The sequence below is a fragment of the Microtus oregoni genome, unplaced genomic scaffold (assembly GCF_018167655.1).
Source record: "Microtus oregoni isolate MIOR12 unplaced genomic scaffold, Mior012 000033F_ref0000390, whole genome shotgun sequence".
Lineage (NCBI taxonomy): Eukaryota > Metazoa > Chordata > Mammalia > Rodentia > Cricetidae > Microtus > Microtus oregoni.
The window spans coordinates 22,594,275-22,613,387 of record NW_024543092.1 but is presented as its reverse complement, the minus strand read 5'-3'; the positions used below and the strand labels follow the sequence as shown (position 1 = coordinate 22,613,387).

General features: G+C 47.1%; 1 protein-coding gene across 2 annotated transcripts; it reads left to right on the top strand.

Moving 5' to 3' along the window:
* The first annotated feature begins 2,770 nt into the window (after positions 1–2,770).
* Mpc1 (mitochondrial pyruvate carrier 1) lies at positions 2,771–15,808 on the top strand. Of its 2 annotated transcripts, XM_041680456.1 has the most exons (5): positions 2,771–2,957; positions 11,572–11,575; positions 14,449–14,545; positions 15,015–15,147; positions 15,309–15,808. In XM_041680456.1, exons 1-5 carry the CDS (start codon positions 2,887–2,889, stop codon positions 15,331–15,333), a joined length of 330 nt encoding a protein of 109 aa, XP_041536390.1. In that variant the 5' UTR covers positions 2,771–2,886; the 3' UTR covers positions 15,334–15,808. The 2 variants fall into 2 exon arrangements, with proteins under 2 accessions (XP_041536390.1, XP_041536392.1); XM_041680458.1 differs by lacking the exons at positions 2,771–2,957; positions 11,572–11,575 and adding an exon at positions 11,649–11,674.
* The last annotated feature ends 3,305 nt before the right edge of the window (positions 15,809–19,113 follow it).

Genomic DNA, 19,113 nt, shown 5'->3' with positions numbered 1-19,113 from the left:
TGAAGAAGCCATGGCTTTTGCTTACGACCATCTTTGAGATGTCATGATGGGGAGAAACAATATATACCTGGTGCTGGGTAGTACCCAGAGCTGTTTAAAAGTTATTGGTGATGGAAGCCTAGCTGAGGTGTCTCAGTGGGTAGCGTGCTTGCTAAACATGAACAAAATCCTGCATTAATCCTCAGCTTTGTGTCATCTGGGCATGGCAGTGCATACCTGTAGTGCAGATGAAGACAGAAGCTCCAGGTTGTCCTGGTTACAGTGAGCTGGATGTCAGCCTGAGACCCCGTCTCAAATATACTGCTACTAATCCAGGACCCTTGTTTCATAGTTTGTATATTCCTGCCCTCCCCCACACCATGGATTTGCTATACTGTGTGTCCATATACGCTCACAGGTTAAAGTCACAGAAAATGCATGTGGTCCCATCAAAGCCTTGTTACAGTTATTCTCAAGGGTATTTTCTATATGTATAACGTCACTAAGCTTTTGTCTCCTGGTCTTTAATGGTAATTTGTGCTATAGCATGGATCAGGGATGTCCCAGAGGTCCATATGCTGACAGCTTGAACCCCAACTTTCTGCTGTGTATGTGTGTGTGGTGGGGGAGTAGACTCTTTAGGTGAGACCCAGCTAGAAGAAAATTAGATCAGTGCCCATGTTTTGAGAATCCCTTCGCTGGGGATGGCCCGAGACAATTCAAAGGATAATCCCACTGAAGTTCAACCCGGGGAATCAAGGAGTTTGTTGAGCTTATTTACAAAGCATGGGTGAAGGGTGGCTTATAGCACTGTGGGAGACCTCGAAGCAATGGCAGGGATGATGGCTTTCCCCAGTGGCAGAGATGGAGCTCCTCCTTCTATCACCTCTCTCCAGCCTGCACAGTCCAGCACCTCCACTGAAGGTAGGACTGCACACAGGCCGAAAGGAAGGAAGGAGCAGGTGGAATCTTGGGTGAGGGTTCAATGACCCTCTTGACCCCATCCTCCTCTGAGGAAGTGTCCACAGTCAGCAGGCCCACTGGTGATGTTGCCTTGCAGCTGATCAGATGAAAACGGTGGCTGTTTTGTTCGGATGATAGTACCCCACAACACCCACCCCTTCCTTTGGTTCTTATATTCTTTCTGACCCCTTTCCCCGATGTTCCCTGAGTTTCGGAAGGGTACACAGATGCTGGACTAGTCTCCCTATTTCCAACAGGGTATGTACCCTCGGCCCTCTCCATGATCCCTCAATGATCTCTGGTGGTTCTAGAGGTAGGAGTAGGGGCAGGGGTGGAAAACATCCAAATGGAATCTGGCCATAAGTAACCTGTAGCCATAAATACAAGTGTTTGGAACCTGGCAGATCACACTCGTGTGATAAAGAAGACTCTCAGCCTCTTCCCCCATGCATACTCTGCGTCTGTTTGAATTTCTGCTGCTGTGATGAAACACCACGACCTGTGATATAAACACACTGGGAAGGAAAGGGTTTACTTGGCTTACACTTCAACACCACTGCTCATCACTGAAGGAAGTCAGGGCAGGAACTCAAGCAGGCCAGGAACATGAAGGCAGGAGCTGACTCAGAGGCCATGGAAAGTTGCTGCTTACTGGCTTGTTCCTCATGGCTTGCTTAGCCTGCCTTCTTATAGAACCCAGGACCACCGGCCAGGGGAAGGTGGCACCACCCACAATCAGTTGGGCCTTCCCCCACCAATCACAAATTAAGAAAATGTCCTACAGGCTTGCCTACAGCCCAGGCTAGGGAGAGAACCCCAATTGAGAAAATATCTCCGTAAGACTAGATTCAACCCAGTTCCCTACCCTGAGAACCCAGGCAGTGGTGACCTTGAACTTCTGATTCTACAGCCTCCACCTTCCTAATTCACCACCCCGCATGGTTTATGAACAGTACTGGAGGTGGAACCCAGCCAAGGTTTCCATCGAGTACCAAAGTAAGAACGCAAAGCCCCAGCCCTCTTTAGAGAGGACGAAAAGGTCGTATTCAGTCTGCTTTTGGTAAACAAACACTGACGTGTGAAGGAACCCGGGAGACAGGTTGGCTGGAAAGGGAGGTCTACTCAGGTGTGTCTGGGAGCGGTACAACCCCGAGATGAGATTGTCGGGCGAGGATTGAAGGCAGTTGTGTTGTGAGACCCGGTTTAAAGCAGAGGAGATTCGAGAGCCTTCCCCGTCGTTAGAAAGGGTGGGAGAGACGGGAGCAAACGTCCCCAGGCCTTTCCATTTGTTTCAGCCCAATTGCTCTGCACTCCGGCGCTCGCCATGACTAGGGCGTGGCCCTGAGCCCCAAGCCTGGCTTAGGTGGGTGTCCCAGCCAAAGCTCCTCCAGTGTGCACACGGAGGGGACTTACGTAACCTTCCCTTTTGCACACGTGGGCAGCCACCCAGCTGGAGACCGAGGCTCCGTGCTATTTTTAACTGCCTTCCTCCTCTGCTCTCGGTGACTCCAGCCCGAGCCGGTCGACGCCGCCTTGCAGGATCTCGGCGGTCGCCGGGTGGGCAGAGGGACAGGAGCAGGAGGTCGGGGACCCGACCTACCCGCCGTTCCCCGAAGGTCCACGCAGACCGGCTCGGGCCGGCGGGCAGAGAAGTGTCATTCACGGTCCCTAGCAACCGTCAGCCGGGCCCCGCCGCTGGGCCTTTTTTACGACCGCAGCCGCAGGCGCGCGCCGCCCTGGGGGCAGGCAGGAGGTGTGTGGGGCGCGCCAGCCAATCCGAGCCGCGCGCTCCAGCGTAGCGCGTTCTGATTGGCGGAGCGCCGGGCGGCCGTAAGGCGTCCCCGGGTGTCGTGAGCGGGCGCAGGGCGAGAACGCCGAGGGCCGTGCCGGGTCGACCCCAGTGTCATCCGTGTGGATAGCGGCTTCACCGCCGACCGCAGGGCCATGGCTGGGACGCTGGTGCGCAAAGCGGCCGACTATGTGCGGAGCAAGGACTTCCGGGACTATCTCATGAGGTGAGCCTCGGGGTAGGCCGTGGGGGGAGCCGCCCGCCGCGGGACAACCCTGCGGCGTGCTGCCGAGGTGGGTGAGCCGCGCGCGGGCGGACCGTGCGCCCACCCGTGACCAGGGGGACGACTGCAGGTGACCGAGGTGATGCTGCTCCCACCCGTGACCAGGGGGACGACCGCAGGTGACTGAGGGGACGCCGCTCCCACCCGTGACCTGGCGACGACTGCAGGTGACCGAGGGGACGCTGCTCCCACCCGTGACCTGGGGACGACTGCAGGTGACAGAAGGGACGCCTCTCCCACCCGTGACCGAGGGGAGGGGAGTCTGCTTTCTCCCTTGACCAAGGGGCGACTGCGGGTGACCGAGGGGACGTCGCTCCGGGGCAGGGCGACCTAGGGGCTGTCAGGTGCCGGACAGCAGACAGACGTAGGGTGACTGTAGGGACGCCGCTCCCGCTCGTGACCGGGCGGGCAAACGCCTCCCCTGCGCAGGCGGTCGAGGTGCCCTTGCGTGCGTTGACGTGGGGACACTGGGTGCCACCACCCCCTTCCTCGTGTCCCCATCGTCACGGGCCTGGGACTTGGCGGGAGCGGTGCTGGAATGTTCCCGGACGCGCCGAGCTGGGTGATGGGAGCTAGAATTCGCCGCATCCAAGTCGTTTTTCCTTCCGAGCAGTGTGTGTGAACTGCGGCCAAGCTGTCTGAGAGCCGCGGGCTTTTCCTTGCAGTTGTGTGTCGGGGGAGGCTTGACATTGAGCGATTGAAGAGGGCACTTTCTAGAATTCATTTTCACGTAAAATCTTCCGCTGCCTACTTCTATTTATAAGTATTTCATAAGACTTAGAAACAGTTTAAAATATTTCCAAGCATAATTTTATTTTCTTGTGATTTTTAAACCTCCATAAGTGGAAGAGTGCTGTTTAACTTTTAGCTCTTTCTTCCCTAGGAAAATATTTTTCTTTCTAGAACTTAACCCTGGTGATATATATTCTCAGTTCTTTCTTCTAGACGCCACCCTCACAGCGACTTGGTTTGACTTTAGAAAGGAAGAATACATTATAAATAGAGATTTAGTTGTGACTCTGTGCTGTGTGGAGATGCGGCTCTAGTCCTTTGTGTTCTGTGAATGACTCCCTTCATTACATCCATCGCCAACTATAGCTTCCGTGAGTTTGCAGCCTGCCGACAGTTCACATTGTTGGACTGAAGCCCTTCTAGAATTCGAAAAACGGTTTCTTCTTTTTTTGAGACAGGTCTCATTTAATGCAGGCTGGCCTTCCAGCTCGCTATATAGCTCGGGATGATCTTGAATTTGTGATCCTTTCGCCGCCCCCTCCTGTGTGCTGGGGCGACAGGCATGTGCCAGCACACCTAGTTGACGTGGTGCTGGGTAGGAAACCCAGGGCTCCTTGTACCCTACTAGGCCAGCCAGTCCTGGCGCCTCCTGGCTTTGTGAAGTTGAGTGTGTGTGCATTAGTGGCTGCAATGCTGGACAAACATGATTTTATTTATTTATGAGACAAATTTCTATGGTAGCCCCTGCCGGCCTGGAACTCACAGAGATCCTCCTGTCCCCGCCTCCTGGGTGCTAGGGTGAAAGGTGTGCGCCCCACTATCCAGCCTGTAAGAGCAGCTGTACTCCTAACTGCTGAGTCACCTCCCCACCCTTTTCATTTTTATTTTTAGTTCTGTTTTTTGTTTGTTTGTTTTGAGACAGGGTCTCTACATATCTCTGGCTGTCCCGGAATTCACTGTGTAGCCTAGGCTGAGATTTATTTGCTTCTGCCTCCTGAGTGCTGGGATTAAAGGTGTGTGCTGCCACCATACCTGGCTTCAAAGTTTTCTTCTTAAGCAACTATTTCCTTATGTACCTTACGGACAATAAAACAGCCCTTTATTCTCTTTCAGTCTTCTTAGATTTTTGGTTAAATTAGATGAGTGAGGTAAGACTTGTAGTTTAAGGACTACGTGTACAGATTTGTTTTAGAGGTTTATTTTCGAGTTTATATCTTAGAGCAGAGGTGACTGTATACACGTGTGCGCGCGCGCGCACACACACACACAAACACACACACAGCCACTCACACGCTCACAACTCTGAGGTTAGTGAGCTCTTGGCAGTGAATATTCTCAAGTTAAGGTGTGCTATTCTAAGTTGACTTTAACTTCTGAGTTCCCTGGAAAGCTTTACATTATCATCTGGGCGGTGGTGGCGCACACCTTTAATCCCAGCACTTCAGAGGCAGGCAGATCTCTGTGAGTTTGAGACCAGCCTGGTCTACTAGAGCCAGTTCCAGGACAGGCTCCAAATTACAGAGAAACCAGGTTTCAAAAAATAAAAATAAAAATAAGAGTTTATATTATTTACCTAAGTGGAAAGTTGTGGTGGAAATAACAGAACACATCCTAAACATGGAATTAGAGTGGAAAGAACCCAGAATTTCACCTGCCACTGGAGAAAACTGATATTTAGACCAAGCAGAAAACTTGAGGTCCTCTGAACACCCAGCTTGTGAAGCCAAAACGGAAGGAAGAATGGGGCATAGAAATGGCCGTGGAAGAGAGCAGGGTTTGGGTTCCTAGGGGGACTAGGGGTCGAGGCAAGCTTTCATTGTGTGGCCATGACTGGCCTGGAACTCTGTAACCCTGGCAGATCTTGAACTCACAGAGACCTGCCTGCCTCTGCCACTCATACCCAGCCTGGTGCCTTCTGCCCATGCCATCCATCTTTCTGCAGTACTGTTTCTTACATTCGGCCTTTGGACTCTCAGCACTTTCTTGTTCTATTATTGACCTTCAGAATTAATGACAATGAAAATGTTGACCTAGCCATAGTGAGTCTCTGGATAGCTGGAAAGTCCAGTTTATCCAGTTTACTGAGGCCTTTACCATTTTACACGGGTTCTAATTGTTAAATTACAACTAAAATATTTTTAAAAATTGAAATATAGGTGAGCATTTTTACCAAAATACAGAATTACAATCCAGACAACCTTAAAATCTCATCCCATGTGGTCAGGATATAAAATAAATGAAAAAGTTTACTTTATTTTTAAAAAATCCCATTTAAATGGTGTTATAAATAAGACTTTCAGGCTGCTGGTTGGATCCTCTTCATATGCTAAAAGTATTTAAGTTATAAATGAGTTTACAGTTAACTGTGTTCCCTAAAATAGCTGTGTATGCTGGGAGGAATGGAACAGAACGTAAAGATGATATAATTGTCTATATAGACAATCCCAAAGGACCAAAAATCTTATGGAACTGACAAGTAATAATAGCAAGGTAATAAGATAATAATTAGTGTACAATGTTAATATCTAAAGGTCTGTTGCTTTTCTATTTACTTTCAACTAATAAATGCAACTTGAAATTAAAATATACTGTCATCTACATCATCAGCATTTACCCAAATGCTGAAGCCTCATTGGTGTTGGGTGCTGGGATTGGATCCAGGGCCTGTGCATGTTAAACACACAGTCTCCCACTAAGCCATATTCCTAGCCCTAAACGAAATAGATGTAGATTTAAAAAATCTAGCAAAATTATACATGAGAGCTATCTAAGAAAACAGCTGTGAAAGATAACTGAAGAGCCAGGTAACGGAGCGGAGCTGCTCCAGGTCCACAGAGGGAAAGGCTCGGTGTCCAAGATTCCGTTCTTCCCAGCTTAATTGACAGAATCAGCGTACTGCCAATCAACAAACGGATTCTGGACTTCATGTAGAGTTTGGTTCCCAGCAACACCAAGAGATAAAACAGTAAATTAGTAGGTGAGTAGCTAATATGAGGAGGTAGAAGCCCCGGTGTAACTGATAGGTACTGAGGAAGAACAGTGGGGAGGCTGACACTGCCCAGTTTTACAGTTTGGTCTGAAACTGCAGTCATCAAACCTGTGCTACTAACACAGGACTAAACAAACAGATCGATGGCACAGCCTAGACAGGCCATAAGTAAATACACATAGTACAATCAACTAAACTTTGGCCAAGGAGCAAAGGCAAAATAATGTAGCAAAGACAGTCTTCAACAAATGATGCCAGCAACTGGCCATCTACATTTAAAAAAAAATTAGACATGTCCTATGTCTAACAAAATGTTTTCTCGATTCACATTTATAGATCTAAACATAGAGTGCAAACTATAGACTATGGGAGAAAAACTAGAGTACCTGGGTTTGGCAATGGCTTTTTAGGTACAATACCAAAGGCATGATCCATCAAAGAAAGAATGGGTGAACTAACCTTCTTTAAGACTAAAATTTTCAGCTGGGCATGATGGTTCATGCCTGTAAATGCTGTACGCAGATATGGAGGCATGAGGATTGAAAATTCCATACCATCCTGGGCTGCACAAGGAGACCCTGTCTCAGAAAACAGTGTTAGAATGTCTGCTGTGTGAAACAGAAAATAGACCGACCTAAAGGCATCTGAGCACTGTTAGTTCCTGAGATAACTGAAGCTGGCTGAGCATCGCAACAGATCGAATGGAGACAGACAGCAAGTCAGCCTGGGAAAGTTGCTCCTCAGCCCCTGTCATCATAGGAAGTCAGTGGAATTTAGCAGAAACGTGTCACCCAAACATGCATCTCTGGCAGTTCCCGAGCTGCTTTGGAGCTATGGGAACTCTTTACTGCTGGTAGAAATACAAATGGACCCACTCTGGAGTACAGGTCTGCCTTTCTTACAAAACTTGACCTGCTCCTGCTATATATCAGAAATCATACCCCTGATAGAAACAGAGAACTTGAAAATTTATTTCCACACAGGGTCCTACATGTGGCTATTTATAGCAGCTCTATGCATAACTATCCAAACTTGGCATCAAACAAGTTGTCTTTCAGTGAATGTGTGGTTAATGGAATGTCCAGACAGTAAGTACAATATTGTTCAGGGCCAAAAGGAAATCATTTACAAAATCATAAAAATATATAAAGGAAACTTAAGCTCACATCACTAAATAAAATAAGTCAACTTGAAAATAACATATAGTTCAAGATGCTATAATCAGGATTCAGGCTTTTGTCAAAAGTTCTGAGCCTGCAAAAGGATATCTGGTGGGCAACCAAAGCAGAATTAAAGATTCTCATTTGCCTGGGGTGAGCATTCAGTTTTGTGCTGGCTTCTGAGAGGAGGGAACCTTTATTGAGAAAATGTCTCCATGGACTGTGAACAGTCCTGTACAAGAGCTTCCTAATTAGTGATAATGCAGGAGGCCCAGCTCATTGTTGTTGGTCCTGGATTCTAACAGGAAGCAAGCTGAGCAAACCAGAATACAAGCTAATGCACAGCCTGGTTCCTCCCTTGTCTAAAGGTTTCCTCGTCCCTTGAGTTCCTGTCCTGACGACCTCAGATGCTGGGCCATTACCTGGAAGTGTACTCCAAATAAATCCTTTCCTTCCCAAGTCGCTTCTTGGTCATGGTGTTTTATCACTTAATACAGAAATAGAAATGCTAACTAAGACAGATTTGCTGTCTAGATCGTGTTAAAAAGCTGACATGAAGCCGGGTGTGAAGGTATATTCCCTTAAACCTGGCACTTGGGAGACAGAGGCAGGTGGGTCTCTTCAAGTTCAGAGCTAGCCTGGTCTACATAGCAACTGTGAGTTTTAACCAATAGGGATACAGAATGAGACCCCATCTCAAAAAGGGGGATGGGACTGGGTGTGGTGGCACATCTGTAACCCCATCACCAGGGCAGTGGAGACAGGCAGATTCCTGGGGCTTGCTGGTCTGTGTGCCTAATCTACTTTGCACACTTCAGGACAATACAAACGAACAAAAACTAAGATGGGTAGCTCCTGAAAAGAGTAACAGCTGAGGTTGTCTTCTGGCCTGCATCATGTTTGTGCACATCAGTGTGGACACACAGAAAAGCATCTTTGCCTTCATTCTGCATCCGTCTTCTCTGCTACCTTAAACTTGAGGTCAGATTCCTGCCCAGCTCTGCAGTAAACATGTTAATTATTTAAGGAGCGTTAGTCTAAAACTGGCAATGCAAAGCTGCTCCATCCTAAAGTGACCTAGTCATTTTCTTCCCCCTCAAGTGGGAAAAATTATTTCACGGCAGTTGCTGAGTACCCCTGTCCACCCACCCACAATCACACAGTAATTTTCCACAGCAAGACTACACAGAACCAGACCTGAGAAATGACCAACCAGAACACAACTGACCACCACTGCTTACTATGCATACATCTTGTCTCTGCGTTTATTCCTTCCCCACTGTAATCTTCCAGCTATTGCCAGTACCTTAAAGGTAACTCTTAGAATATTAATCCCCTGTTCCCATTGTGTGACCATATTGAACAAACTGCTTCACGGCTGTGTCTTTGGTTGGACTCTTGGAGCTGTGCTTTAGTTAGGATTTCTATTGCTGTGAAGAGAAGAGACACTGTGACCATGGCAGCTCTTATAAAGGAAAAACATTTCATTGAGGTGGTAGCTTACAGTTCAAAAGTTCTGTCCATTATCAGCATGGCAGGAAACATGGCGGCATGCAGGCTGTCATGGTGCTGGCTACATTTTAATCAGAAGGCAACAGGAAGTGACCTGAATATTACACTGAGTGAAGCTTGAGCAAAAGAGACCTCAAAGTCCACCCCTACAGTGACGCACTTCCTCCAACAAGCTACACCTGTTCCGCATTGCCACACCTCCTTAATAGTAGCATGAGTAGCCAAATCTGGTCTGTTGGGACCCTGACACAAACTAGGGTCATCTGGGAAGAGAAAATATCATTTGAAGAATTCCCTCATCAGACTGGCCTGATCTTCTTATTACTGATTGATGATACAGTAGGTTCAGCCCACTGTAGGCAGTGCTACCCCTGGCACATAGTCCTAGGCTGAGCAAGCCATGGAGGGTTAGCCAGTAACCAGTGTTCCAGTGGTTCTATCTGCCTCAGTCCCTGCCTTGAGTTTTTGCTCTGACTTCCCTTCATGATGGGCTGTAGGCCATAAGATAAAATAAAGCCTTTCCTCTTCAAGTTGCTTTTGGCTGTGGTCTTTATCACAGCAACAGAAAACAAATGGGGACAGATTCTAACTATGTGACGTTCTGGAAAAGACGAAGAGCAAGAGAAGGATGAAAAGGCAGAGTGCAAAAGTTTTTAGGGCAGTAGGACTCTGGTGACCTTGTCTGGTATGTCAATATGTGGTATGTGTCACCCAAATGTAATGTTTTCATAGTCAACTGAAATACAGCAGATGACCAAATAAAGAGAAAATAAAACCTATTACTGCCCCAAGTTACCGTTGAAAGCAGCCACGCTTGCCACCGCACCATCCATGTCAGGCTGTGACTTGTGTGTTGTAAAGCATGTACTGTTACATAGTGGGGAACACAGTTTTTGCTAGTGTGGCTCTGCACAAGTGTGCTTTTCATAGATTTTTAAACACATAAAATGCATGTGCCTAAGGCATGAAACATTGCTTTTTAAGTTGTTTTATTACATATGGGTTTGTATGGATGTATACTAAATGTGTGGGTGCTTGTGGAGGCCAGAAGAGGGTGTTAAACCCCTTGGAACTAGAATTATCAGCAGTTATGAGCTGCCCAACCCAAGAGAGCTCAAATTCTCTAGAAGAATAGCTGATCTATCTCTCTAGCCCTCACTTTGCACATTTCTGTGATTTGTTTTTGAAAGGTTTTTTAATGTATATGTTTGTGAGTCTGCATGCAGTTGCCCGCGGAGGCAAAGAGAAGGCATAGCAGCCTATGGAACTGAACGTGTAGATAGTTGTAAGCTGCCATGAGTGCTGGGAATGGAGCCTAGGTCCTCTGCAAGACAGAGCTCGGTTAGATGCTCCTAACTAAACCATCTCTGCTCCAGCCCCACAAAACTTTTTTTTTAAGTCTTTTTTGCTTCGTGGGTGGTTTTTTTTGTGTGTGTGTATGTGGGGTGGTTTCGAGACAGGGTTTCTCTGTAGTTTTGGAGCCTGTCCTGGAACTAGCTTTTGTAGACCAGGCTGGCCTCCAACTCACAGAGAACCTCCTGCCTCTGTTTCCTGCGTGCTGGGATTAAACGTGTATGCCACCACCGCCCAGACTGTTTTGTTTTGAGACAGGGTTTCTTTCTATGTAGTCCTGACTGTTCTGGAACTCATTCTGTAGACCAGATTGCCTCAAATTCACAGAGATCCTCCTGCCTCTGCCTCCCGAGTGCTGGGGTTGAAGGTTGCGCCACCACTGCCCAGCATCCACATTGTATTTCTATTAGGCAACTCAATGCTAAAGATGAAGCTTATTTTCATAGAGTGAAGGTTTTTATTTCACTTGTTATTACATATGATTCCTTAAAAAGTTGTTTTTCACTTACTTTATGTGAGGAGGTTCGTATGTCATAGCTCACCTGTGAAGGTCAGAGAACAACATGGGATTCACTCCGTCCTTACAGTGTAGGTCCCGAGAATCAAGCTCAGTTGTTAGACTTGGTGACAGGCACCTCTCCCTGAGCCGTTTGGCCAGCCCTCACTTAGACTGTGTTGTTAGCATGTGACTAAAACTTAAGTGCATGTGAGTTGGATGGACTAGAACTGTTGGAAGGATCTGATTCTTTTTCTCTTTGTTTTGTTCCCTCCATGTCTTCTCTGTGTGAACCTTGGTGACTCCACAAAATAGTACGGTAAGAAAATTGTATCCATTCTGGGCACTTGTGGACTTTCTGCTTTAATAGAGTTACAGACACCAGGCATGTGGGGTGGCCTGACTCCCACGCTCGATGGTAAGCTGTAGTGAAGCATTCTCCTGGGCCCGGCCTCTGTAGACCACAGCCTGCAATGCTTCAGTACCTAGAGCCCCTTTAGAACTGGCAGCTGATGAGAGGGGAGTGGGGAGGCAGACTGAGGTGGTCTCCATGGCTTGCTTTCCATGTGACAGATCCCACACCATGAGCTTGTTCCTTGTTTGAACTTTTTATAGCTACAATAAAAATAGCAAAGTAACATTTTTGCATATAATTGATTAATGTTAATCAAAAAATTCCTTGGTTTTCTATAAATTAACTGCAATTTCTGGCAACCTAGACCAGACACACATTTCCGAGCCAGGAAGAGAGAGTTAGTTTCATACCAGATGAAGAATATGCATTGAAAGCTTTCTTTGTTGAAATGATTTCTGATGTATGTGTGTTTGTCTGTCTGTTGGTAACAGAGACTTGCCTTGTAGACCAGGCTAACTTACCATTCATTCATTCCTTTGTTTGTGAGACAGGGTCTCTCCAAGTAGCCTTGGCTGGTCTGGAGCTTGATACGTTAAACCAGGCTAACCTCAAACTGGCAGAGACTCCCCTGCCTCTACCTCCCAAAGCTGGGACTAAATGTGTGTACTGCCACACCTGGCTAGGTTGAACTGAACTCAGCGTCTTCCTGCCATAGATCCCAGAGTGTTGGGACGCAGGTGTGAGCCATCAAATCCAGCACCCTGTGTTTAAAGGAATATATTTAAATGTAGCTCAGTGCCATAGTTCTCTGTGTGTTTCTTAGCTTAACTAGAAATCCTTCAGGCGCCTGGACAACTTTGGATCTGTTCCACTGTCTGTCCCCCTGGGCAGAAGGCAGGTTATATCTGGTAGAGAGGGCTGTAAGTCCCTCATAGAGTAACGAACGCTTCAGGCTTTCTTATGGACGTAACCATCTGTGCGTCATAATGTAGATATCAAATCAAGACAACCATCCAGTGCAAAGTAGTGAGAAGAGATTAACAGGAAAGAGTTGGAAATAGACCAAGTGGAGAAAGAAAGGAGGAAAAGCAACATTATTGTGGAGCAATAGAGTTGAGGGTGAAGCAACATCTAATAAGGAGACAGGTAGGAGAGAAGTCCAAAGGCTAACAAAGGAGTAAGAACTTACCCTTACGAGGGCCTGGGGATACGGGGAAAATGAAAGTTAGTGTCTAAGACATGAGCAGAGAACAACTTACCTAGGTCATAGGAGTTTGACTGCATGAAGACTAGTTAGCTGTGCAACACAGACATCCAGAGATTCACCCAGAGAAACCAACAAGGCCTGGCCATAGAGACTATAACTCACGTTAAGTTGGGCAGTCCTTATGCTGGCTGAATAGAAATTTTCTCATAATTATTAAAGCATGAGCCCCAGAACTTACATTTAAGCTTATTGGGTTAGCATTCCAGCGTATTCTCCCAGCATGCCAAATGTGGCCCTAGGTTATTTTTCTTGTGTTGCCCTTGTTTTCCTGGAGGATTTTAAGATTGTAATGACCTCTTCTCAAAGCAGAGTCTAGAATTTCAGTCTCTGTTCCTCACCATGGCCGTGTCAGCTGGGAGTCCAGTGAGAGCCACTTTCACCAGTTAGTGTGTTCAGACTCTCTGCAGACAGTTGTAATTCAGGTGACAAAAACATTTTAGTACATTTTTTTTTGCCTCAAAAATTAAAATAAATTAGACATGGCTGCTATTGAATAGTTTAATTTTGGTTACTTTAGATATAGTTTTAGAATGAAAGATTATCAGATTATCTGCTTTTTTTTTAAACTACTTCAAAAGTATTTTCAAACAGTTGTCATTTTCTAAGGCGGGAGACCCTGTCTGCAGATTTTCAAGTTCTTTGATCTTAGTATAGTTCATGTACAGGCTGGAGAACATGTCCTTACTAGAGCTGAAGAGATAGCTCAGCAGTTAAGTGTAAGTACTGTTCTTGCAAAGAACCTGAGCTCTGTTCCCAATACCCATGTTGGATGGTCCACAACCACTTGTAACTAGTTTCCAGGGTGTCTGGTGCCCTCTTCTGAACTCCAGGGTCACCTATACTTAGACCCATAGATACCCCCCCACACACATACACACACTAACACATATACTCATAATTTAAAAAATCTTTTAAAAAATCTTGGGGTTAATGCCTTTAACCCCAGCAGAAGTAGGCAGATCTCTGTGAGTTGTCTGTTGTGCTACATAGTGAGACTGTATCTCAAAAAACCTTTAATCCAGCACTCAGGAGGCAGAGGCAGGCGATCTCTGAATTCAAGGTCAGCCTGGTCTACAGAGTGAGTTCCAGGACAACCAGGACCACACAGAGAATTTCTGTGTTAAAAAAACAAAAGAGTCAATCTTTAAGAACAGTATTCTTTCCTTCGTACTATGAACCTTTCTTTAGAAAAAAGTCCAGTTTATGCTCTGCATTTTTTAGTAGATAACTTAATGAAAACTTGAAAGGAAACATTTTGATAGATTTCAACATTATGGATGTTAACAGTGGTTGTAACAAGGCTTAAGTTCTGTAAGGATAGACTCTGTCAGAAGTATCATCTCCCTTCTCTCGCTGGGTATTCAGAGATCACTGACTTGTGTGGAAATTGGGGAGGAGCTTGACTAGACAGCTGGGCCCTTGAAGAATAAACAGTCTGGGCTCCCCCTTGAAGAACTGAGCAGGGAAGCAGTGAACAATCAAACGGCTGTGGACTGTGATGGTCAGAGGTGGGGAGGCGGGGTTCACGGCTTCACTCTGACTCCTCCTTTCCCCCTCTCGTTTATTGCAGCACTTCTGGGGCCCAGTTGCCAATTGGGGTCTCCCCATTGCTGCTATCAATGACATGAAGAAGTCTCCGGAGATCATCAGTGGGCGGATGACCTTCGGTAAGAACACGCGGAGGTGAAGGAGGCTGTGACACGGATGTAGCTCCTGCACGTCTCACCACGTGTTGTGGTCGCGATGAGGAAGTCACATGAAGAGCGTGACTTTTCTTCATCCTCACAGCCAACAGATTTTATTATAAACTTGATCTGGCAAGGTGTCACGTTTACGTGACACTAGTATTTGAACATACAGATAAAGAGGAAAGTGTAAGTAGCAATTCTTTCAAAGGATTGCTATAAAAAGGTCTGACAAGAACTGAATTCCACTTGTTCCTGCTAATACACGTTCCTAAGTGTGTCGGTAATAAACAGCAGACGTGCTGCGGTACAGTGGACTGCAGAGCCCCCAGCCTTTGCAGCTCACAAGCAGTGGCCGTCGCCGTCTGCTAAGGAAGAGCTTCTTTTCCTCACTCTGGCAGTCTCCAGCCTCTCCAAGATATTCACGCTCTTCTGTTTTGTTTTTTTACAGCCCTCTGTTGCTATTCTTTGACATTCATGAGATTTGCCTACAAGGTGCAGCCTCGAAACTGGCTTCTGTTTGCGTGCCATGTAACAAACGAGGTGGCTCAGCTGATTCAGGGAGCACGGCTCATCAACTACGAGTAAGCACATTTAATACATTGCTTTGAGGAGTTAGTGAGAAACCTAAGTGAAATGGGATGTGCTGTTGTTTGAAAACCCTGTTACAGAAATGTGTCTTCTGAAGCGTGCAGGGCCTCTGAGGCTGGCAGGGTTTGTGTCTACTGAACTCTCTCTGTTTCAGGATGAGTAAGAAGGCAGCTGCGTAGCGGTGCGAGGATCGGCTCTGGAAAGGGACAGAGCCCCAGCACTGCTGCCACGATGGCCACAGGTCGCATCGGCATCGATGGTCTTGCTGAGGGGAACACGAATGCTGTCTTTAATTACCATGCCAACATTATAGAAAAGGGAGAGTCCCCAAACCAACTCTCTCCTGCCTTATCAATGCTGAAATTTGTCTTCATCAAGAGTAGTTCAAAATATGCAACTAATTTCATAATTTTGAATGATGGTTTTATCTGTAGTAATGTGTATATTATCTATTGGGATTTGTGTAATAAAAATCTAAGGAACAAAGTTTTATAACTATAAGCACTTACATTCTTGACTTTTCTTTAATGACTATAGTGTATCCCTCAGTCGGCCACACGTCTACCCATGCTTTCCAGTGGTGACAAGTGTTTTCCATAGTGTGCAGGTTCAGATCTGTAACTTAATGGCAATAAATGATTGGAATATTTGCTATTCGAGTGTGACTGTGTATGTTGAGTGGTTAGGAAACTGCAGAGCTAACCATCTGAAGGGATGGTCTCAGAAGAGAGCCAGGACTCCCTGAGAGCTGTCGGTGTGACTTCATGGGAGGGGTGTGCCACCCGCTGTGAGCCGCTGCTCTGGCTCTTAGGGCCTCACAGTCTTCTGAAGCAAGTAGACCGTTCTTTGGCGAGGGTGGGGTGGGCGATGGTGGTTCCGAAGATGCGATGCAAATCACTGATACCCTGGCAGGGCCCGAGGCCCCACCCTAGGCCTGGGTCCCCTGGGAGTGGACCCTTTCTGACACAGACACCTGAAACGCCAGCCCTAGGAGCCACGGGTTGTTTCTTCTGTTTTGTTTATTATGTAAAGTGCAGTTATAGAATGGCAGCCATAACCTTCCTAGGCCTCTCTGGTCCTCGGGAGTCACGCCTGCAGGTTTGGTGGATTCGAATCTTGTTCCTTCAACATTTGGGGAAAATTCTGGCTGAATAGTCCTAGCACTGAGCAAAGAGCCCAAGATTTTTCATGTCTGAATCAGGAAGACTGAGCAACTCCCAAGAGTAACCATGAAGAGAAAGAACTCCAGCCGAAGACACAAAGAACTACGGAGACCCAGCGCAGACCAACAGATGAGACCCAGAGGGGTCCCTAAGTTTAGCAAGTCAGTAGTTCTGTGATGGTTTCTCAGGAAACAGTTCATCGTGAAACTCAGAGGAGGAAATAAAGATTCCTCTGCTGGTACTTGATGTCGAGCCCGAGACTGGGTTTGATGGCTGCCGCCCACACGGGAGCGAGAACCGATTCCTGCAGATTGTTCTCAGCTTCCACACTCAGGCTGCAGTGTGAGGGTATACAAGAACAAAGATTTGGAGATGGTGACTACCAGCCCTAGAGAGCTCCTGCCAGTCAGCATTTGGTTGAATTCTAGTCTGTTGATTGGAGAGATGTGATGTCCAAGCTTCTCAGTACAACTTGTGGCTTCAGCACTGTGACCTGTGTCCAGGAACACAGACAAAGTGAGCGCCGATGTGAGAGGCTAGGTGGTAAGGGATGCTGCAGGAGTGGACTGCGGACAGCCGCGCTGACTTCAAATCTGACTAAAAGCCCAACTAAACGTTTGTTTTTTTGAGATGGATTCTCTGTGTAACCCTGGCTGTCCTGGAACTCACTCCAGACCAGGCTGGACTCTATCTGCTTTTGCCTTATAAACAAACTTTTGAAATCATAAATTACTTTGTCCTATGACTCCTAAAACTTCCAGACTGTTTGTGTAAGGAGTGACAGGAATCTGAGGAGTGACAGGAATCTGAGGTGATATTTATGACCAACACTTTAAGCTGTCTTTGGAGAAAGGGGCGTCAACTCAAGTCTGGCTAATTCCTGTGGACATGGGGCGACGTGGGGAAGGGGAGAGCTGGGTGTTGGTGGGTTCATGTTTAGTGAGAGGTGTGGCTGGAGAGGCATCCTGTTTACTGCCATCCCAGAGATGCCAATCATCTGTTTCTTGAGGGAGGTAAGAAGGCAGATATAGAGGAGAAAAAATATTATTATTACCCATCTTGTTTGTATCACCAAAAATGAGTGTGCCAGGCTGAGGAGCGGGTAGGCCCTTCATTGTGGCATCCTGGAAAACCGGAGGGTGGAAAGTCCTGTCTGCTGGACAGACCAAGTGTCCTGAGTAGGTGCCTGCTTGAGCCTGGAGAGATGGTACCAGCTTGGGTGTCCCAGGAGCTTGGCAGCTGAGGGGTTGGTGAGGATTACCGTGTGAGGTTCAAGAGACCTGAGTTCAATGGAGAGTCTGATTAGCTGTTGTTTGATGAGCCCATTGGCCCTGTCCACCTTTCCCGAGGATTGTAGATGGTAGAGGATGTGGAATTTCCAGGAGATGTTGAGAGCTTCTGACACCAGCTCCATGACCCTGGAAGTGAAGGCTGGCCCATTGTGTTCATGGAACACCAAATCGAGGACTGATGTGGTCCAGGAGCACCTAAGCCACACCATAGCTGCCGTTTCCTTGGAGACTGGAAACGCTTCTATTCACCCTGTAAAACTGTCCACAAGTGTTGAGATAATGGAGTTTTTTTATGAGTAGACATACGAGTGAAATCAACCCGCCAATCTTCGCCCAGTTGGTGTCCAAGAGTCTAGTGTAGAGACTGACATATGTGGAGAGCCCCCTGTGGGTTGGCCTGGGCACACGTCTGGCAGGAGTGAACCTGTGAAATACAATGCCTTGTAATCAATTTTAAAAGATGGCTGGGTTGTTGTCAGCTAGCTGTGTGATCTCTTGAAGTTTGTCAAAATTAAGTACTTTTTTTGAAACCATTTTCATACCCTAAAAGAGGCAACGAACCATGATGTCCCACCTCTGTCGGCCGCTTTGGCCAGGTTGGTAATCCCAGTGTGATTCTGTGGCTGGCACAGCCACTTCCCTTATAGGGACCATACTGTCTACCCAGTCAGTCTGGTCTGCATATTGTCTCGCTGCTGTCTGAATTCTACTTCGCTCCTCAGGAGTGAGAACAGAAGCTTGGATGACATAGAAGTCTTGCCAGGTTAGATCGTAGGCCTGAGACAGATAGCGAAACTCTTTGCTATAAATAGAAGGATTAGCAGAAAAGGAACCCAGCCACTTTTCTATCTGAGAGAGATCTAGAAGAGAAAAGGGAACATGGACTTTAATAATGCCATTGGCTCCCGCTACTTCCCAGAGAGGGCAGAGAAGGGCAGGGTTATGTGGGATCTGGTATGGAAGGAGCCGGGGAGGACTGGGAGGGGTTAACCCAGTGCCAAGGGTAGGGAGATGCAGTGGAGGGGGGTTAGGGAAGGAAGGTGGGTTAGGGGAAAGTTGACCTTGAACATCTGAAGCTGAGGAGGGAGGTGAGGAATGTGGAGAATGTTGGGTAGTGAGGGTTCCAGGGAGTGGGGGAGGGGCCAGTGCCTCTGGCTGCGTAGTCAAGGCTGAACTATCTGGGTCCTAATTCCTAGATGGCCAGGATCCTAACCACCAAAAACGGGTGCTGTAAAGACACTGGGTACTGAGGGCGGGGAGAGAGCGCAGAGCCCCCAAACCATGGACATACAAGAGTTCTGTCCATTTGTCCCCATGGTGACAAAATTTTCTAGGTCCTGGAGGAAGGTAAACTCAAGGCTTCCCTCTGGTGGCCATCACCTCCCATTGTCAAGATCGTATTGAGGCCAAATCTTAGTGCATAGAAAAATTAGCCACTTCCCAAGGTCCCAATGAGGAGCAGAAGGAGGGAGAACGTGAGCAAAGAAGTCGGGACCACGAGGCG